A 22,935-nucleotide genomic window follows, 5' to 3' on the forward strand; every position below is an offset into this window, starting at 1 on the left:
AGGAGGAGGAGGAGGAAGATTCAGTGAGGCTTTCAGGGTCAGACAGCTGGAGGAAAACGCAGACTCGGTCTGGCTCCTCCATTCCGATGTTTGACTGAAAATCTTTCGTCCACAGAGCAGCGCCGCCTGTTAGCATGCAGCCTGTCTGCCGGCCTCCTGCTGCCAACTCTGTTACCACGGCAACCGTGTGTGTGTGTGTGTGTGTGTGTGTGTGTGTGTGTGTGTGTGTGTGTGTGTGTGTGTGTGTGTGTGTGTGTGTGAGAGATTGTTGAGCGATCGGAGATGGTGTGTGTGTCTAGTCGATTTCCACACACACACACACACACACACACACACACACACACACACACACACTCAGATGAGGTGAGATGTCCTCCAGACTGTGAAGCGTGTCCTTATCCCGCTCACCGTCACTGCTGCTGCTGATAACACACACACACACACACACACACACACACACACACACACACACACACAAGCCAGAGATCGTTTGTAACCTCACACCTCAGACGTAGTGGCGTGCGTGTGCTCGTGGTCGATGTGACGCCCTCAGAATACTAACACGTCCCTCTGAGGCTGGAAACACTGATTCTTAAAGCGGAGCAGCGTCGACACGAGGCTGAAACTAATAGTAAATATCTCCATATTCATAGTAGTTTTATTTACACAGCAAATCCCAGAACGTTCTAAAAACTAAAAAAATACTATGAATTAAATGGACTATTAAATGGCGTCATTATTTGTGAGTAAACTGTGTTTCTAGAGTCAGGTCAGGTGGATTTATTCTATGTTCATATTTTCTTCTATCAATTTTTGTAAATCCTGTCAAGAGGAATCCTGAAGCTGAATGACACAATCAGATCTTTAATTTAAAATCTCTACAGTCTATGTGAAACTACCAGTGTTGTGAAAATTGTGTGATAAAGTATAAATATATCACTGTAACTCCAATTAGTCTGTGTCTATTGTCGCCATGCTTCACAGTCGTGTGCTGAAAGGTTAGAATTTACTTGTGACTTGTCAGAATATGTGTATTTTTAATTAATAATAGTTGCTCCATGAACAAACATAGACAGGCTCTACAAACGAAAATAGTTTATTTTAATTGATGTTGGAACATTATATTCAGTGTAAATAATATGTGTAGATAATATGTTAGATTTAAGAAGAGAAGTCATGATTTTACAATATAATCTGATGTGGAGTTCCTCAGGGATCATTTCTGGGTCCTCTTTTCTTCATGTTACAATTCATGCAGGTTTTTCAATTGATAATAATCAGATCAATCATATATACATAATAAACCTTGACAAACCTTAGGTATGTGTAGAACTTCAACTTCTCAAGTAAACTGGGGTGTGGTGTTCCTCAGGGTGGAATTCTGGGCCCTCGTTTATGTTCTTCATAATGATTAATAAGCAAACGTTTATAAACTGAACAAAATAAGACTTTATTTATAATCCATGATGGATTATCTGTTGGAAGATCATCAGAATATCAATAAATGAAGTGGAAAGAACAAACATGCAAGCAAAACAAATTTAAAACTTGTGATGGCCAAGTTTTCTGCTTTTGGAACAAATCCAATTTTTCCAGTCTGGTGTTTTGGGGAATATTTAATGAAATGAGGATTAAAATCTGTCAGTTGCTGTAATCCCAGCTTGTTTGGGCCTTTGTCAGTTTAAATAAGATGTGGAGTTCCTCAGGGATTAATGCTTGGCCCTCTTTTATTTCATTTCATAGTTCATGCAGGTTATATAATCGATTATAATTATAATTAGCTTTTTGGGGGCCGCACAGTGCTGTAAAGATTAGATAATCTGTTCTTGAGTTCGGGCTTTGGTTTGTCCTATACTACAGGAGTACTATCCCCAACGTGCTCCTGCCCTCTAATATATTTGATGATCTTCCACATCGGGTTTAGTGGAGGCTTGAATAAGCTCAAAGGTTAACAGCCTCAGCAAATGGGAACAGTTCCTTTTAGTTTGTCTCTGCGTCCCTGTCGGACGATGACATGATGTAGAGTCGCTGATGAAACGGGAGAGAATGAACGTGAGAATCAGCAGATAAACCCAGTGAGCTCACGCAGTTGGACGAAGGGCAGATTCTTGCTCGTCTCGTCTTGTTTTGTCTCCGCTGTGACTGCATTTGACAGCTGATATTGAGAGGAAGCGGCATGTGAAAATATGCGAGCGCTGCCAAGCTGACCAGCTCGCGCTCCGGCGGCGGCGAGTGTGCGGCGACGGCGATAATCACTTCGGCGAGCTTATCGTCTCCTGGCTCGCCTCGTTTCCACACACTCTCTCAGACAAACAGCAGTATTGACTGAAGGCTCAAATGAACACAAATCCACTCGACACATCGACTGAAACCGGAGCTCAGATGTTGTGTATCCAGCTCACACACACACACACACACACACACACACACACACACACACACACACACACACACACACACGTACGAGCTTCGGAGGGTGAAGTCATGCCGTCAGATGATACTCGGCTCCTCGGAGAGGATCCAGGCCGGCGTACGATCCATCGATCGGTCGACGATCTCCACCAAGAGCAGCCGCTTTTATTCTGTCGGGGTCGATCTGGCGTCATACAGACAGGAAGTTAAATACTATACTTTATCATTTAAGGAGACTCCAAAAAAATAAAAAATAAAAAAAATGGAAGCAAGAAAGATCATCTCGGTTCAGACATCAGAGGCTGATCCTGCAGGTCTAAAACAAGAGATTTAATGTATTTGTTCATTTGTCCTTAGTATCAAAAACACTGCAAATTATTCAAATCACATTTGAGGTACAATCCAATCTCACAATGAACTGGTCACCGCCGTGGCTCCGATGACCTTTGACCCCCCAGCAGCTCCTAGGAGCGCTGCTCGGCCCCGTATACCCCACGATGCTTCATAAAAGCTTTGTGTTTGAACAGCAACGTTTTGAAAATGACGGGAAACGACAGGAATCCTGAAAACAATGGAGTTACCATGTACGGCCACTAGTGGGTGCTGTTTTTTGGTTTTTTGTAATGAAGCCACACACACACACATGCAGAGAACAATACGCTATAAGTATTAAAAATGGCAAATGCGTCACCCTCCCGCGATCCGTGAAGTAACTTGATAACCAGAACAATGACGGACTTCAGCTTCGAGCTGCCAAAGTTACTGATTTATTGGTTTAATATGTCGGATTTGTTGAGTACGAGGAGGAGCAGGAGTACTTACTTCTCCTCTGTTTGTGGTCTCTGTGTCTTCTTCTGCGTTTTTGGTGAGTCACAGCGCCCCCTAAAGGCCTGGCAGATGTACTACATCGTGTTGAGCTGTTGTATTAGACACCCAATATGCTACGAAAGGTTTGGCGTTTACACTTGAAAACATTCTTTCTTTCTTTCTTTCTTTCTTTTGCACCACTCTGATTTCCAGCCACTTTAAATTCATTCTAGATTTGTGCTGTAAAGTTTCTGGTTTTAAGTTTCAAAGTTATTAGAGGGGATGTGGACCAAAGCGCCGCCGCTCCTCAGATGACTGTCATTATGTTGAAACTCCAACGTCTGGGCGAATCATTTCCGCTCCACCCAACTCCTGACTCCGACGAGATATAATCTGAGAGAGCTCATCAGTTTTTATTATATGAACTTTCCAAAGAGTCAGATGGGTCGGTGTCTGTGTTGCCTTCATTTTCCTGGCAGCTGCGATTCTTTAAGTTAAACTACAAACGGCGAAACCGTCCGGCGTCGCCATCATCCCGGCGTGGAGTCACATTTTCCAGAGACGGCAGCATCTGTGCGACGGATCTTGATTAAAGTTTTGAAGAGACCAGCTGATCACAGATTCAGCGATATGAAGAAGTGAGGGACAGACGCACCTGGCAGAGAGCAGACGTCTCCTCCCGTCGCTCGGCCTCCATCTGTCTGCTTCGGGAGGAAAAGCAAAGCACTTTTGTTTTTCTCGTCTATTCAGGTCTTTTTTTTTTTCTTCCCGCCATCGCTCCTCACAGCTCTTCATCTCGTTCCGTCTGCTCTGCTCTTTACGTTACGTTTTTTTTTGTCGGCTTGAACGTTAATTGTCCTCCTCGTCTCTGATCTTCGTAAATTAATGGCGGTAAAAAGGAGAAAAGCGCCTGGTTTGCGTCGGCTCACCTCCAGAAACGGCAGAAAGGCTTTTCAGAAGTGGAGATGAAACGCAGGAGGTGACAGAGGGTTTAAAGAGGACGGAGTTTTGGAGGCATTTTCTCTTTATGAAGCGGCATGAAAAGCAGAGGAGGATTGTGGGAGCTGGCGGGCGAGGTGTGAACATCCAGAGTTTAGCTTTTAGCTTCACTCTGCTCAAACGTGGCTCATTAAAACCTCGTCGACATTTTGTGAAGGAGCTGTGCTGTGGTCCGGACGGTGGATGGAGGTTTGGATGTCGTGAAGACTGAAGGAGAGAAACGAGAAACGATGACTTGTCCCCAATCTGGAAGCTGACTTTCTGGTTCCTGTCGTGGTTGAACTTCTTCACAGACTGAAGATTGGCAAAGCTCACTAATTCTCCGGATGGTCCGATTCCCTTGCACAGTACAAAATCACGTTTGCTGCCTCCAGATTGCTTTTGTGGTTTGTAATGAAGGTGTGTCTTTCTGTTTTTGTCCTTCAGCAGACTGGTGATGTACCTTTCCTTATGTCGCGTTTGCTCCTTAGCTCATAAATGAATAAAAAGATTTGTGTTTACTGTCCTGTCTGGCCGTCATACCACCTCCACAGCCACAGGGGGCACTGTCTGAATGCAGTGGATACGCATACAGACGATGCTCTCTGTCCGTAATCTTTTCCTGTTTACACGACAACACCTCGTCCGTTAAAGAAAAGTGTTGCTCTGTTGGTCGTTTTTGTAATGAAACCAATTATACTTGTGTACAGAGAACAAGACGCTGTAAATATAAACACCATAGAAAGAACTTGACAGTCACATGGACAGATGAGGAATATTGGCCCCTCATTTTTACACTGAAATATTAATACATTTTGACCACTTAAACAAATATGCACGTCGACAAAAAAATACAATAGGCAGCGAATAACAATTTTATTATAGATTAACTATTAAAGAGTGATAACGGGTTCGAAGAGCTCGACTATGTTCTTCGGGAACATGGCATTGCCTGATGGTGCAGATAGAGGTGGCACATTTTCCATGCCATAGAAAATGAACCCCGGGTACTACAATATATACATACCTTAGTTTTGTTCGTGTCCTTGAAGCTTACAGAGCAATACCAGCAGCAGCCTTGGGGGGGGCAGTGTCGAGGTTCTAAGTGAATAACGAATGACGGAAGTGTTTTCAACATCCTCGTAAAAACACCAGATTTAGTTTCTTTTCTCAACTTTTCTTCGACCTCCTGCAGTCGGAGGCTGGAAACAGACTGATGTCATTATTTTCATGCTCCAACCTTGACTTGCCAAGTGTGTGTGTGTGTGTGTGTGTGTGTGTGTGTGTGTGTGTGTGTGTGTGTGTGTGTGTGTGTGTGTGTGTGTGTGTGTGTGTGTGTGTGTGTGCAGGGTGGAAGATAATTGACTTCCTTTGACACCACCAGATTGGAAATCACAAGCCGTCACCTGTTTCTTCTCTCTGACACTCTCCAGCTGTTTCTTCTTGTTCAGGCGACGTTTCGTGGAAAAAGCAGGTCAGACGTTGTTGAAGAACTTTCCGATTAACACAGTTTCTCCATTGTTAACAGACAATGGTCTTTATAAAGACTCCCTGATGTCGGTTGGACAGAGGTGTTAATGGGTTTTCAAAAAGGTTTTAATGATGGTGGTTTTCTCAGGCCGAGTCCACACCAGCTGAAATTCTCTCCATCGTCGTTAAAAAGATCTGCGTCCACACAAAGACTCCTCAAAGAGATGTAGCGCATGAGCCAGGCCTATGGGGGGCGCTGTAAACGGAGAAGAAGACACGGAGCACTGGGTTAAGAGGCGGGGCCATGACGTCATCGTTTTCCGCCAACGTGCGTCTCGTCCAACCACACGTCGACGCAGAGGCGGCGTTTTCAAACTCCTCCACTCAGGAACCAGTTTTTATGGTTGCCCCAATGGCGTGTGGGCGATCGATGCGTTGTCGTGTGGGCGGGGCCAAAGTGTTCAAAGACAATGGCCTTTATGTCACATCATGCTCTTATTGTTGAAACACACAAACACTTCAAAGACATCGGTGGGACTCTCGGTTTATATTTGCAGGGATGTGACTGCAGTAAACATTTACAATCACAAGCGGAAGGCTGCAGGGAAACCGCATAAAAAGCCTCCGTTCCTTTTCACTGCTTATTTACTGCTGCTGCAGTCTGTTAAGTGGTATTCTTCACGTTGTTTCTGAGCTGCTCTGTGGTTTTCCGTCGATAATGAACCGCCTTAACGTCGCTGTGGGACCACGACCGTCCCATCCTGTCGCGTTCGGCTGACTCCGCATCTCCGCTTCCTTCCCGCCTCTCTTTCTCTAATAAACACATCACTCTGAGTCAGCAGGTAACTCGCAGAGCAACACTTTCCTGTCCACCGTCCTCCTTCCAGTCCCGCCGCCGCTCACACATCCTGTTTGACATTTCGCTGCTCGCTTCGCCTGCATCAGTTTTGTTCCCGCCTTCTTTTTACCTCGGGACAAACGGTCCGACGAGAAGCCGCAGCGCCGCTCCAGTAAATTGGGTTTTAATAACTGTTCATTTGGTTCGAACGGCAGAGCGTGCAGAGAGCTGACAGTTGTCATGTAGTCCCTCTTTTCTCTCCACGCAGCCTACCGGAGGTGGGGGAGGGGGGAGGCCACGGGGCCGGGACTGCCCTCATTAGAAAACTGCCGGGCCGATTCGTCCGCGATGCTCAGCCATGTGAACGTGATCCCTGCGAGCGAGAACATGAGAAAATAAACTCCAGAGCAGTCTGAGAAAACACGGTGGAAGCAGAACGTCCTCACAGATCAGCCAAATCCCCTTTCGTCATTCCAAAAATAATGTTTCGGAAAATGTTCAAAGAAACTCAATGGTTCTTTAAGGTTGTCAGAAACGTCCAAAGCTGTTTGTGTTCATCAAGTCTCCACTGATGACAGTTTTTCTAAAATGTCCCCAGATAATGGTTTTTTTCGTGTTACTAGACAATGATTATCTTCACCAGCAAAGTTGGCCGAGAAGTTTGTTTTCGTCTGCGCATACTTATTTCTTTATGTATTTATTGGTTTGTATGTATGATTTTACAAACTTTTCGTTCAAACCACTCACCCGAATTGCATAAAATTTTCAGGGATGATTTGTCATCATCCTACGACCAGTCGATTAGATTCTGGGACGTTAACGACAAACAGTTTCTAAATAAATCTCAAAAAACTGGGAAAAACTGTCCCTTACAAAGCGGACGAGAGAGGCTCCTCATGGAGGAGATCAAAGGAGATCAGTGTCTGTTGCCATGGAGACGCTTCCTGCTCAGTGTTTCACAGTGATGTAGCTACCTGAGCTACCTAGTTAGCATCGATATGAGCTAACGGCTATCATGCTAGTGATGCTAACTCCGTTCTGCAAACAAATGTGGCGTTGGTGAAGGTCTGCGCTCTACCGAGTGTAGCTCTAGTTTTCTATTGTGTTGCCGGACAATGTTCTTTTGATACTGTCCACAGTCAGTGGCTTTCTATGATTCTGTTCCCAGACAATGGTTACTAGAAATGTTTACAAGTCTTAAGAGAGAAGAATGTTCTAATTGGTTAAAACTATTCCAACATGTCAGTCGTGTTCACACGCCTTGTTTTCCAGGAACGATCTCAGACGTTGGTTTTTAGACGAGTCTAAGGATAATAATGCTGACACGGTGGTTTTTAAGACGGCTTTCAGCGGTCATTAAAGATAGTTCTGGTGATATAAGATCAGTTTTGTGTCATAGTGTAAACGGACAGTGGTTATCAGTGAATGATCAGATGGCGATGTTCAGAAGAGATTAGGAGCAGAAATTTAGATTTTTCTAAAAATCAACAATATTTTCTCAAAGTGTTGCCAGACGATGGTTTTGCGAATGCTCTCAGACTGCTTCAAAGATTTAGTGTTCAGGGTCGACAATAGTTTACCAGATAATGGTTCTCGGGGATATTAAAGCGCTGCCACATGAAACAGTTCAGGCGAGTTAATTATCACTTTTACTGAAGACTGAACACACGTGAACGATTGTTCTCGTGTTTGTTCTGTGAAATCATGAATGAGCAGCCGGACGACGTGTTTTCACCTCGAGGGTCCTCCTGAGACCAGACCACCATTAGCTGAGTCATCCAGTGTGTGTGTGTGCGTGTGTGTGTGTGTGTGTGTGTGTGAAACAGTGGGCGCTCTCTCTAACCTCTCACGTCCCGTCATCTGATAGATTTCACCTCAAACCTGCCCACTTTGGTTGGAGGAGGGGCGGTGGAGCAACACCACCTCATATTTGAGGCACTTAGAATAATTATTAAGCCAATTTTCTTTTCTATTTTTTTAAACTTTCAGGAGGAAAGTTTTTTCTAGTTTCATCTCACATAAAAATTCAGCAACGACCTTTCTACTTTGCTGCCGTCTTCTATTCTGCGACCACTAGATGGTGCCATAACTCAGCCAGTTGAGCTGCACCGCCTCATGATGTAGTTCAGGTCAGGTGATCACTGATCTCTAGCTGGTATTGAAACTGAAGAAATACCCCCCCAAAAAATTCTAAATAAACAAATGAATTAAGCGTTTTGGTGTCGCGCCGTCCTCGCAAACCCGCCTCAGCATGAGGAGCCGCCTCCTCCAGTGGGAAGCTTTGCCCCATTAACACGTGGTTGTGAGGATCATAAAGTCATTTTGTGTTTGGTCGACGTGCAGCTGCAACAGACTGACTGCTGCAGGAAGAAGATTATTTCATCAGAGCAGATAAATAACTGGGCAGGAGCATCATTAAAAACTCATCAGCGGGGGCGGGGGGGCGCTCATAAATTCACTACAGTTATCAGCCAAGCAGATGTGACTATTGTGCTCCATTAATGAGGGTTTTAGAGGAATAATTACAGCCGAACCGGAGCGTGTGACTGTTTTAACTTCTGCTTTTCCAGCTATTAACGCCGCAGCTGGCAGACAAAAAGCAGCGCGACGCGCACACACACACACACACACACACACACACACACACACGCACACACACGCGCAACCTTGGGAGGAAACTGGATAATCTGGAGGAAGAAATCTCACCTGCACAGGCAGAAAATGCAAACTCCACAATCCTGTATATTTAATAACATAAATAAAAGCTTGTTGTTGAGGTGAAAACACATTTTGGTTTGTTTGCAGAGAACAGAGTGGATCTGTTTAATGAAAAAAAAACTTAACTAAAAAAAAAAAAAAAAAAAAAGCCTATAAAGTCGGCTATCTGTCACGGCGAGCCGTCGATGTTGTCACTTCCTATTCAGTGGGCGATGTTTCCCAGCGGGGGGGTCTGGGTAAAGTGAGCGGCTGCGTGTCCGTCCAGCGGGGATTACTGCAGATTTACCTTCACACAGCATTAACCCGCTGAGGGATGATGGACGGCTGGAGGATGTTTGGAGCCGCAGATGAAGGATTTAATGTTTCAGTTTCATGTTTTTACTCAGATTATGTCCTATTTTCTCTCTCTCTCTCTCTCTCTCTCTCTCTCTCTCTCTCTCTCTCTCTCTCTCTCTCTCTCTCTCTTCACCTGTTGATGATGATGACACACATTCATACCCTCCGCCTGCCGTTATGAGTAATCCTGTGAAGCACCGTCTGTCGCTGCCCTCCGTCACACCACGCAGCAGCCGGGGAGAATGTGCAGCGTAATAAAACATTAACATGCTCCTGTTGTTAAATATGCATCGTCTTTACCGGCTGGCTGCAGAAATCCCTCATGTTCAGTGTTTTTATGAGATAATTCATTAATTATACACACATTATAAAAAACACTTTGTTACGTTACATGTATGTTGCGTCATAATACACGTTATATTTTGTTATATTACAAGATGCTTTTCATTGAAATGTTTGTTTGTTTACACCACTTATTACATGAGTGAAGCTTTTTGTTGACTTTGTTCGTTTTGGTCTTTTTTCTTTATTTTCATTCTTTCATTATTTTAAATTTATTCATTTCCGTCATGTGACATTTAATACATTTTGTGCAATCACCTACATAACCAATATCCCTATATATATATAGATATATATTAGGGACGTCCCGATCACACTTTTTTGCCCCCGATACCGATCCGATTTTTCAGAATTGAGTATCGGCCGATACCGATACTTTCCCGATCCGATACTCACATTACTATTGCAAATATACTCAATAGTCTTATTTTGGAGCGACTAAGAAGTCTGAAGCTAAAAGCACTATTGGCAGAAGCTTCGTTTAGCTAGAAATTATTGTAAAACTCACTTATTGAATCAAAATTCTTCTCCTTCTCTTTAGTAGTTGTTGTAAACTGAGGAACATCCACACGACGAAAAAACGATCTTTGTCCTCCCTGGCCTTCTCCCAACAAACCGTCCACACCTCACTATGAACACGGCTCAACACCAGGCTTCAGGGCATGTAGTACACATGCCAGGCCTTTAGGGGCGCTGTGACTCACCAAACACAACAAAAAAGCAGAAGAAGACAGACCACATAGAAATTTAGAAGTAGACTTCTGCACATAAACACATAAACCACTAATATAAGTCTAGTTTTATAGGTCTATGGCCCCGCTCCGCCTGCTTCCAGCTTCTGCAGCTCGACTGGAGCTTCTAGTCCCTGATTGTTCTGGTTATTAGGGGACGTTCTGGTTATTAGGGGACGCTGTGGACCGCGTTTGTTTTTTTTTGTTGTTGTTTTTTAGATCGGCGGGGTGATCGGCTGGATTTGCCGATCCCCGATCACTCACAAATCACTAATATCGGCCACGATCCGATATCTACCGATCGGATCGGGACATCCCTAATATATATATATATATATATATATATATATATACACACACACACGCATATCCCAAAATATCTACACCACTTGATGATAATAAATAATCATGAAAATATAGTTATACAAAGTGTTTACTTCTAAATTTAAGTATACCAACACATACTTATCAACACACACACACACACACACACACACACACACACACACACACACACACACACACACACACACACACACACACACATCATATATCTGATTAAAATTCCTGAAAAGGGTTAGGAAGAAGTAAATTTATCAAGTCCTAGCTCGTCTCCAATATTTAATAATTATGATTTTCATTATTATTATTATTATTATTAATAATATTATTAATATTATTACTACTATATTCTGTGTTAAGAATAGTTAGTATTATATATGGAAATACAACAGTAAGAATGTTATCTAATATATATATATATATATATATATATATATATATATATATATATTTGCATTCATAGACATTAATTCACACCTCAACCCAACATAAAAATGTTAAAAATATATAAAACCTTTGATCACAACGTGGATATTCTGCATGTTGAAGTCATAATAATGATTTGAGATATATTGTGCCGCCCTAAGGCCTCACGTCGGATCATAATGGAGATATTTTCTGGATTGTACGAAGAGAGCTGAAGGTTTCCCGTCTCCCCCCTGCAGGCGATGTGGTCGACATCTACCAGCGGGAGTTCCTGGCGCTGAGGGAGCGCCTCCACTCGGCCGAGCAGGAGAACCTGCGGCGGTCCAAAGAGCTGAACCTGGTCCTGGAGGAGATCAAGAGGGCCATCGCCGAGAAGCAGGCGCTCCGAGACATCAACCGGACCTGGAGCAGCCTCTCCGGTGAGTCGGCAACGATCCACCGCAGCAAAGAGCAGAAAGACGAATAACAAAATAAAGAAACACGTCTCCTCAGTAAAGATCAGAATCTTTTATTCTGTCAGGGTTTTTTTTTTTTTTGTTTTTTTTTCTGGAGTCTAACATCCTGAATAATCTGACACTTGTTTTTTTGTTGTTGATTTTTTTTCTCATTTTTTCCAACGAACAGAGAACAGAGCAGTTTATCCTGAACAACTGTAATTGAAGTTAACATAAGAAGACAGAAATAGGAGATATAAGAAAAAATAAAAGAGAAAGAGGGAAAATAAAGGTAATATCCTGTCGGCAGCTTCATTCTATTTACTTTTCTTTTGCTCAGTTTTCATCTCGGAGGTTGATTAGTCTTTCAGTTGTCTGTCGCTATGAGTTCCTGAAAAAAATCCATTTCATCCACGTCTCCTCTTGTTGTGCTTCTTTTCATTGTGTAGATTTCCTGTATCGTGTCTGTTAGGTCCTGTGTGATTCCTTCTCATAGCCTCAGCCGTCAGTACTATTCTAACCAGAACCCTCTATGTCCTTTTCCATTGCGTTACCTAAATAAAGTATCATACAGCTTCTCGGAATGTCTTACAGTATATTTTGCAGTGTAAAATGTATATTTGTCCAAAACAGCTGACAATTCCAGAATATGTGTAAATGTTCTGTATTGACGAGTCCACATTCCCTCCAACAGGCTGGTTTACATCCCAGAACTTGTTCTTGGTTTTGGTTGTAATAAAGGATGAGATCAGATTTTTCCCTCCGTGACGGTGAACTGGTGGACGTTTGGGGACTTTCCACGGATTCTGCCCGTCTTAGTATCGAGGTCCAATTCCCTGTCTGGCCCTTGTTTTTAAATTCCCGTAAGCAGCAGAGTGACGGTTCCTCATCTCGCAGTGAAACTGTGTGTGTGTTTCTCCTCTGCAGAGGAAACCAGGCTGAAGCTGTGGAACGTGAGCACCAGCAAGAACGTCCTGCAGCTTCCCTCCATCTTCCACCACCTTCCTCACCTGCTGAACAGGGAGGACAGCCTGCAGCCGGCCGTTCACCTGGGACAGGGCCGCACCGGAGGTAACACACACACACACACACACACACACACACACACACACACACACACACACACACACACACACACACACACACACACACACACACACACACACACACACCGGAGACTGTAAACAGCACAGAACCACTTTTTTCATGTTTTGTTTGTTTTTTTGCTTTTAATACATTTCATCCACAACTGAGCCGAATTTAAAAAGATTTAAATGTATATATGTAATGAACAAGTATTAAATCTTTCCTGGACTCTTCCTATGATTCCTGTTTTGCCAAATCATCACAGTGAAGTCAAACACTGATGTCACACCCACTTTTTTTTTTATGATTTTTAATTATTTATTATGTTTCTGTCCGGCGCTTCCTCCAGTAAACGGGAGTTTAGGCCCCGTTTACACAACGTTTTCAAGCGAAAACGCAAAACCTTTGTTTGGTTTTGGGTGTCTGTTTACTCGGGGTCACTGAAAACGCAGCTTTTTGAAAACCGCTCCGGAGGTGGAACTTTCCGAAAATGCTCCATCTCCGTGGAAACGGGAGTGAAAACACAACTTTTTGAAACGCTGCTACTGCGCATGCACACCATGACCGGGGTCAATACTTCTTCTGCACACGCTCAGTAAAGATGGACACTAACGTCAACGTTTCCTCCGTCATGTCATGACTCCCAGTCCATCTTCTCCTGGACTTGGTACTTTTATTTTGACAGTCACCGTAATGACAATTCAACTTGGTCGCCTGTCCATACGAACGTCTGTTTGTTAATGTTCACAGCAGATTGTTCTCCGCTGAATGTGTGTGTGGTTTCATTTCAAAACAAAACAACAGCACCCACTAGTGGCCCGGCATGCCAACTACATTGTGTAGTTGGCACAACTCGTCAAATAGTAAGATTAAGTCAACAGCGTTGGCTGGCGGTGAAGCGAGCGTCAGCTTGTACACTGAGAGTTGAGTAACTTGTAATCGAGTATCGCTTCCTGATACTAATCAGTGACGAACTCGTTCTTGTAAAAAGCGATGGTGACGTGTTCCTCGTGATTCTTCAGATAAAAGAACAAACTGAGAATAGTGGCAGGGTCCCGCCTTCAGTGAACAAGATGATGAACAGGAAACACCACCCAGGCGTCCTTTATCTCAGCCGATGTGAAGAACGAATGAAGACACATTTAACTTGTGTCAGAGTGATTCAGGAGTTCCTGCTCCACCTTTCACCCCATCAGGGGCAACAGCAGGGGGTTGAAAGCTAAACGAAGGGCAAGAAAAAAAAAAACTGTCCCTGTATAGACCTGCAAAAAGCCACAGGGACCCGTGACTGAACCAGCAGCCCCGGCACAGTGCACCTTCCCTGCAGTAACATCTCAACCCCCCCAACCCCCCCACCCCCCCACCCTCCCACCCCTTCTGATGCACCCAACTCACCCCGGAGAGTAAAATAAACAGCTCCGAGCTCCACAGCTGACCAAGGTCACTGCATATCTGTGTGTGTGTGTGTGTGTGTGTGTGTTTGTGTGTGGGTGTGTGTGTGCATAGAATTGTGTTTGTCAAGTCTCATTTATTTATCAAGATTTTATTCTGCTTACTAAACCATTTTCTGACAAGGCTGCTTTACTGAGGACGTAAATACAGATTAAACTGGAGGGAACAAACACATCAGACGATGTAAGATCTGCTTACACAATATGCAAAATCCTGTAAACATGAAATGATGTCAGTATTGTAGGGATTTCTGCCCTCATGTGGATCGCCTGTAAAGTAGGGCTTTAGGCAATTTGGCTATCGATAATGAGTATTAGTTATCAAAGATATTTATTAATTATTTTATTAAAAATGGAATCTGACATGCGTCAGGTAAAGTTGGGGGCACCACCGATTTAAAAGGAAATGATGGCATTTTTTTAGATTTTTTGATTTTTACAAAATAAAACAACAAAAACCTCACAAAGCTCAGGTGGGATTTTGGCTGGAGGTTCAGGTGGCTGGAAATCTTCTTCACTCTCAGTCATTTTTATCGTGTTTTCTTGTTATTCTTAATGCATTATTGATAATGGGTTCATATTGTTCAGCCGTTTTGTTTTGATAGTCTTGGTTCAGTCCATTTCCTGCTCACGTCTCAGGTAATAGACCTTGAATTGCTCTATTAACTGAACTTACCATGGATTTCTTTTATTTCTTCTGTATGTCTTCATTCGATTTAGTACACAATGATCATTTAGTATAATAATCATATCTTTAATTATGAAGCGCTTTTATTTTAAGTAAGAAAAGCTAATTAGATAAGAGTTTTTTTTTCTAATTACCAAGATGAAGGTCAACGTTAAGAGCTTCTCAAAAGTGTCACAACATGTGAATAAAACTAATACCATAATTAACATTATAAACTCTGTAAACTGCATTCCAGGAGAATTTATAAAGAGAAATTTTACCAAAACTGCAGACCCAGTGTATTGACGGGAACCACTGCTTCCTCCCAGATCTCATAATTTGGCCTCCGGCTGCGTGTGTTTGCTGTAAATGCGTCATACTCCGAGTTTAGTAAACTCTGTGTGTTTTCTGTTTTAACTCCCCGGCAGCCTGCGGCTCTGAGTGTGTGCTGGGTATTAACGCAGAGCTCTACTGCTCCGTCTGGACTGTGGAGGCTGGTGGAGGAGCGCCGCACTGTGAAAACTCATCTGTCTGTGTGTGTGTGTGTGTGTGTGTGTGTGTGTGTGTGTGTGTGTGTGTGTGTGTGTGTGTGTGTGTGTGTGTGTGTGTGTGTGTGTGTGTGTGTGTGTGTGTGTGTGTGTGTGTGTGTGTGTGTGTGTGTGTGTGTGTGTGTGTGTGTGTGTAGTCTCCATAGTGATGGGGGTCCCCAGTGTGAAGAGGGAGGTCCACTCCTACCTGACCGACACACTCAGCTCTCTGATGTCCGAGCTCAGCGCCGCCGAGAAGGACGACTGTGTCATCGTGGTTCTCATCGCTGAGGTTAGTGTGTGTGTGTGTGTGTGTGTGTGTGTGTGTGTGTGTGTGTGTGTGTGTGTGTGTGTGTGTGTGTGTGTGTGTGTGTGTGTGTGTGTGTGTGTGTGTGTGTGTGTGTGTGTGTGTGTGTGTCGTGGGCCATATCCATCCAGAGTCATGTTTCCTCCAGAGCCCCTCCATTGGAAGCTGAACCGGTTTGGTCGGATCGTCAGGAAATGAAAAAATAACAGTGTTCTTTATCTAAAGAACATCAAATCAAACTTCCTCTTATTTTCTTTAAGGTGAGATTTTCATCTCGTGTGCGTCGTCGTATTTGAACCAGGTTCAGTGACGGACAGTCAGTCGGCTTCTTCCTCCTCATCGAGTCTTTGTAAACTCAGAGTTCATCCATCAGGCCTTAATACCAAACAGTCTGTCTGCTTCCTCTCGTAGCTTCGCCCCCGGCTGCTGCTTCCTGATGTGTATTTTCATATTAAAGCTTTTAACCAATCACAGTTCAGCCATCACCTGTTGCCGGGTAAAGAAATCTGTCTGAGGCCTTCAGGTTCAGTTCTGCAGGCGTCTGCAGCGTAAAAGAAGTGTTGGTGACGCTGCTGCTTCAACCAATCAGATTTTGATATTGACGACTCAGGACCTTCTGGCAGACCTCGGGTGACGTCAGTTTTCCTGGCCTCTGATTGGATCGTCAGACAGTTCATTCTCCAGCGCTAGCCGACTGCATCTGTCGCAGCTGCATGAACAAAAATATAGTTTTTGTTGATTTATTAGCGGTTTCTTTGAACCTACAATGGCTGAAGGAGCAGATAAAGAAATTTGGTTGTAGTTTTTTTGTCCAAACTATTTTCAAGACGAACTTCCCAGGAGGTCATTGAACGCACCGCAGCGCAGTAAAGGCATTTCTTCTGGCTGCACGAGTGTCTACCTGTGATGCAACGGCTCTCTTTACTGCATTTCTGCATAATGACATGGCTTTTTATAGTCGTGGGAACGTTATTGATTGGTGGATTGATTCAGACCGAGGTCTAGAATCCACGGCCCGCCACCGTGGACATCTTCACTCCCACGATATTGCTTCAGACAGAATCTCTAGAAAAAGGCCTGAACATCTCTGACCTGGTTCCTTCTGACTGAATGTTGCAGCTAAAAGCGGCTCAGTGGAACATTGTCGTAACAAGTTCATCTGGCGATATATAAAGCTATAAAATAAAAGTTCAAATGTATTTTAAAAGTGTTTTTTTTAAACTCTGAACAGTTATCTCGGAGACACTGAATACTTTTTGAAAACGCTCCACTCTGCCTCGGTGTAGACGGGGTGGAAACGCAACTTTCTGAAAACTCTCAGGATTCAGTCGACGGTGAAAACGCTGCTGCTGGGGATGCACATCATGACCGCTTTAACTACTAGTTCTGCACACGCTCAGTAGACAATCAGAACAAAGTTTCCTCCGTCGTGTCACGACTCCCAGTCCAGATCCTCCTGGGACTTGGTACTTTTATTTTGACAGTCACCGTTATAACAATCCAACTCCCTCATCCGTTTATACGAATGTCCATGTTCTCCTGTTGTTAATGTTTATAGCGTATTGTTCTCTGACTGCATCTGGGATTTAGTTACATAAACAACCAACAGCACCCACTAGTGGCCGTACATGAAAACCACGTCTTTCTGCCGTTTCCGTGTGAACAGACACCGTTTTCAAAACGTAAACGTGAAACTTTTCTGAAACAAACTTGCTGAATCGACGCGTCTTCACCGAAGAGGTTGTCGTGTAAACACGACTCAGGATTCCCGTGAAGGTCTCAGCGCCGCCGTGTTCCTCCGCCGCTCGCCTCCATTTCTACGTTTCACTGAGTTTACACGTTTCTTTTCATGTACTCTAGTTTTCTGGTGTCTTCTCTGTTCGGCAGCTTTCTCTCAGTTTGTAAGTTGGAAATCTTTTTTAGGTTTTTTCCCCCAGGCTGATACAATATTTAAAATCCTCTGTGGGTTCAGTATTGTGTTTCCCCTTCTTGCTTTACCTCGCCACTGAATTCAATCCAAATCAAAAATTAAAGCCGAGCTCCACGTCGGGCGCGTCCGGGTTAACGGGTTCTCGTGGATCACGGAAGCCGTCACGCGGCCTCCTGGCGGGCTTCGTTTGTGCAGACGATCGAGGAGCAGCGAAAGCACTTACAGCTTTTAAAGTGGAGAGATGTGGAGCCATGAATATTGCATGACGGAAGCGTATTGTGATCGAGAGAGCAGGAGAACACGTGAGGCGACGCGGCGTGGGAACACAAATCAACAAAGCCTCCACTGACCCTCCGGCCACCTCCGTCTCAGAGGACTCTCCGTCTCAGAGGACTCCCCGTCACAACGTCTGCAGCGTCGCTTCTGTTTTCACCCCAAACAGAAGAGAAGAGACTCTGACCGCACGCTGACATTTTAAAGTCGAGTTGCAATAATAAATAAAACGTGTTCGATTCCTTCATCGGGTCTGTGTTTGGAGACGAGATAGGCCTCGTCTACACGACAACGCTTCAACTGAAAACGCAGCGTTTCTGTCTTTTTTCGTTTCAGAAAAGTTTACAACAATGTTGTTTTCACTAGTTGGCGCTGATGGTTGTTTTCGTAACGAAGCCACACACACAGAGAACAATGAATTATAAACATAAACAATGGGAGTGTAACCCGTCTGTCACCTTAGTGAAATAGAAGTAAGGAACACGGAGATTCTAGTGGACAAGAAGAACAAGTTGGATTGTTATTACAGTGACTGTCAAAATAAAAGCACCAAGTCCAGGGAGAACCTGGACTGGGAGTCGTGAGGGATGAAAACTTTGTTCATCTACTGAGCATGTGCAGAACGACTAGTCACTGCCGTCACCGTGAGCATGCGAAGTGGAGGCGTTTCAGAAAAGTTACGTTTTTTTTCCCCGTTTCCAGGAAGCCGCTTTCAAAAAGTTGCGTTTTCACTTCAATTCATTGTCGTACAAATGAGGATAAATCGTCTCCGTTTGTCTCAGTTGTGGTGTGAGCTGCTCATACCAGCGTCACACCGGACTTTCCTCTGAGAGCTTTAAACTGGTTGTGTGAACAAATGAAAATCATTAAATGAAACTAAAAGGGTAAAAAAAAGTGAAGAAGAAGTCACATAAAAACCACGAGAGACACCATAAAGAGATGTGACGGCACTATGGAGGCGTCACACCAGAAATCATTATAAAGACTTTTAGGAGCTTTTAGTTTGATCTTCTCATGGAAGCATCAGATCACTCAGGGAATAAAACCAGAGTAATGGGATTACAGTTTTCAATTCGGTTTAAAAAAAAAAAAAGAAAAAAAAGTGTGAAATTAGCCGTGTTGACAGTTTATATGAGAAACTTTATGAGCCTGAATCCTGCCGGTAAAAAGTGAGAATGACCCTCAGCGTCTGCTCCTCATTAACACGCTGCTCTGTGGTAAGCTCCACCCAGCTGGCACCTCCAGGACGCCAAAACAAACCACACACTTTCTGCTCAGGCTGACAGGCTGGTGACCGCGTGCCGACCTCCACAGCCCGGCGATTGGCTGCTGCGGGAAGTCCTCCTCAGCTCCGATTGGCTGCAGCCTTGGGCTGGACTGTGATGTCACCCAGTTCTCAAGTTGTTGTTGATGTCTGAGCGAGAGAAAGCGAGGAGATGTTTTGATCAAGGAAATATTCAGATGATGTCAGCCACGCCGTGCCTCTCCGATCGGCACAAATGTTTTCACTCAAAACTAAACGTGGTGTCCATGAAGAGAGCTCCAAACACACACAGTCCTGTCATTTAACACAAAAAAGATATCAGCAAAGACACAACGTCCTCCTGAGCAACAACAAATACACAAACCAGTGTGAAACAACCAAAAGTAAAGATGTAAAAAGTCTCCAAACAGCCACAGAGGAGCAAAACCAGCTTAATGAAACCAGGGAAACGTCGCCAAATAAACACACAACATGATTACAAAGACTCAGAAGATAACTAGGGTTCGATTCTAAAGTGGTAAAGTGTTTAAACAACTGCAGGACGATGAAATAACAACACAATTAGCACAAAAGTCATATAAACTAATACAAAATAAAACTCTGAATGCAAATCCTCCACAAGGTCGAAGAAAACAAACTGACAGAACAGAGATTTAATTATTTAAAAAAGCAAAACATGCCAAATAAGTCCCAGCCTACTCACAGGCATGTGTGAAACCTGATCTGTCCACTGGGGGCGCTGTAATGCTCCCAGTGCTGCTGTAGTGAACACGAGCTTCCTGTTAGTGGAATAAAATGGTTAAATCTGCATAAATTATAAATCTGGAGGGAAACAGAATATTCAAGACGGCACTTTTTTTAATTGAGGAATTTCATATTGCTTCTTCTTCTTCTTCTTCTTCTTCTTCTTCTTCTTCTTCTTTTTTTTTTAAAGTCGTACTAAACTAAAACTGAGGAGATAAATGTTGATGTCGCTGGTATTAACAGGTTTAGTGCTTCATTTCACTGCTCTGATCCTCGAGAGAGAGAGAGAGAGATGAGAGAGAGAGAGAGAGGAGAGAGAGAGAGAGAGAGAGAGAGAGAGAGAGGAGAGAGAGAGAGAGAGAGAGAGAGAGAGAGAGAGAGAGAGAGAGAGAGAGAGAGAGAGAGAGGAGAGAGAGAGAGAGAGAGAGAGAGAGAGAGAGAGAGGAGAGAGAGAGAGAGAGAGAGAGAGAGAGAGAGGATTAAAGAAAGTGTGAAAGAGCTTCAGGAAACAAAACACAACCGAAACATTGACCAACAACTGTGTGTGTGTGTGTGTGTGTGTGTGTGTGTGTGTGTGTGTGTTTTCAGGCTGACCAGCAGTACGCCAGCAGTGTAGCAGACAACCTGAAGCGCCTGTAAGTGTCCATGATGGGATGTTGTTACCGCGGCAACCAGCTTTGTTTGTGTGTCTGACCCCGGTTGTCTCGCCTCAGTTTCCCAGCTGAGATCCAGGCGGGTCTTCTGGAGGTCGTCTCCCCGTCCGTCCACTTCTACCCGGACTTCTCTCGCCTGCGGGAGTCGTTCGGCGATCCCAAAGAGAGAGTCAGGTCTGTTGATGATGTGTGAGTGCGTGCACGGCTTTATTCTTTTATTTAACCTGCCCCCCCCCCCCCCCCCCCCCCCCAAACCCTTCACTCCAGGTAATGAGTCATGAAAACCAAACTCCAATGTGAATTCACTTCACTTCACTGGAATCAGACGGATTAATTCAATTTGTCAAACGAAACGAACACATCAAATCCTCCCAAAGTGACTTTGTTGTTCCTGCGACGTTGTTTTGATGCGAGCCGAGAGCGTCGGCCTCTTTTAACCCCCACCTGACGGGAGTCGTCACGCTGCGCAGCGCTTCACTTCCCGTGTGACGCCGCGGCGCCGGAATCAACTCGCTCGGGTTGGATGTTGAGGTGCAGACGCACAGAAATGAAATGTGAATGAACCTGGTTTAATCCAACTCCAGCAGAATGTGTGTGTGTTCAACGGCTTCCTCACACACACACACACACACACACACACACACACGTGTGTGGCCACGCCCCCTTTGACTCTCGTTCCCGTGGTAACGGGGATGGACGAAGCCGATCTCTCAGGTCACGACTTCTTCTCAATCGTTTATATATTTTATGAATCATTCCTAAGCGAATGATTGTGTGTGTGCTCGTTGCTCTCGGGCCGCGGGAGGCTGCGGGTTTGAAACCCGGCCGGCCGCGCCTATGAGGAAAACGCCGCAGGTCGTCATGACGCCGATTAGACGCCAAACAACGACGTGTTTGATGAGCTGCGGTCGACTGAAGAGAGGAACTGTCATTTTAACACAGAGCAGCCATTCATGAAGTACTTTCTCATTACGTCAGAGCTTCTATAAGTAGATATACGAGACTTACAGAGTATTTCTACTTCATCACTATACTTGAGGGGAATTCCATCTGCTCTATACTTGAGTATTTGTACTTTTCCTCTCTCCAGGTTGAGACAGATCTCTGTACTTTCTCCTGTTTACATTCGTCAACCTGAATATTCTTCGTTTTAAAACCCCAGGAGGATATTTTAGTTCAAGTTTCAGTTCAAGTTTCACTTGAAGTTTCACTTGAAGTTTCACTTGAAGTTTCATTTGAAGGAACTGATGGTTAAAGTCACAAAATAGAAACTGCAGGAAGCGAAGCGTTTAGGAGTGATGGAGGATCCAGATTAATGAGACTTACTGTCTCTGTCTCAGATTTATTCAACAGATTTGGATGAATTTTCAATCTTTTATCAACAAATCCGACTAGATTATCGATTCATTTGATTTCGTCGTCAGTGATTTTACTCACGTTTCGGTAGTTATTGACTCAAAACTATGATACAAGTAGATGTACCACGGCCGTAGTGAATAGTTCTTCTGCACATGCTCAGTGGATCAGAACAATGTTTTCCTCCGTCGTATCATGACTTGGTACTTTTATTTTGACAGTCACTGTAATAACAATCTAAGCGAATGTCTCTGTCCTCTCATTGTTAATGTTTAGAGCTCATTCTTCTCTGCTGTGTGTGTGTGTGTGTGTGTGGTTTCATTACAAGAACAAACAACAGCACCGACTAGTGGCCCAACATGCCAACTACACCGTTTTCAGTGTTTCTGCCGTAGAAAACAAACATCGTTTTCACGAAATTCAAAAACTTTTTTGTCACACGAAAACACAAAAAAAAAAACCCCCGATGCGTTTTCACTGGAAACGACACACAACTGCTTTTTAAACGGTCAAAGTGACCGGTCCGGCGTGGGACCGAAAAATAAAGTGGTTCTTTGGGGGATTAAAAGTGAACGGGAGCAGAATGTGGTCTTTGTCAGGGCTCATGCATCATGTGATGAACACATGAGGTGTCATTCAGGCGGCAGCGCAGAGCAGCAGAGGAGAATCAACCAACCGTCGGTCGTCTCCTCTACTGAGTCATAAATGAAGGATTTTTCCTCTTCCTCCTCCTCCTCCTCCTCCTCCTCCTCCTCCTCCTCCTCCTCCTCCTTTTAAAAAGATTTTCTTTGAAGACTCAATGGTCTTTTTATAACCCCGCTGAGGTCCAACAACAATCCTGAG

General features: G+C 44.0%; 1 protein-coding gene across 1 annotated transcript in view; it reads left to right on the forward strand.

Annotated features, from left to right (window-relative positions):
- mgat4b (alpha-1,3-mannosyl-glycoprotein 4-beta-N-acetylglucosaminyltransferase B) overlaps positions 1–22,935 on the forward strand; it is a gene marked incomplete at its 5' end in the record, with an annotated part of 67,256 nt that overhangs the window by 25,827 nt on the left and 18,494 nt on the right. Inside the window, 5 exons of the mRNA XM_080465547.1 lie at positions 11,640–11,819; positions 12,762–12,905; positions 15,724–15,857; positions 20,672–20,718; positions 20,797–20,910. Coding sequence (XP_080321673.1) covers positions 11,640–11,819; positions 12,762–12,905; positions 15,724–15,857; positions 20,672–20,718; positions 20,797–20,910 — 619 coding nt within the window. The remainder of the gene's footprint in view (positions 1–11,639; positions 11,820–12,761; positions 12,906–15,723; positions 15,858–20,671; positions 20,719–20,796; positions 20,911–22,935) is intronic.

The sequence above is a fragment of the Lipophrys pholis genome (genome assembly GCF_963383615.2).
Source record: "Lipophrys pholis genome assembly, chromosome: 6".
NCBI classification, from domain to species: Eukaryota; Metazoa; Chordata; class Actinopteri; order Blenniiformes; family Blenniidae; genus Lipophrys; species Lipophrys pholis.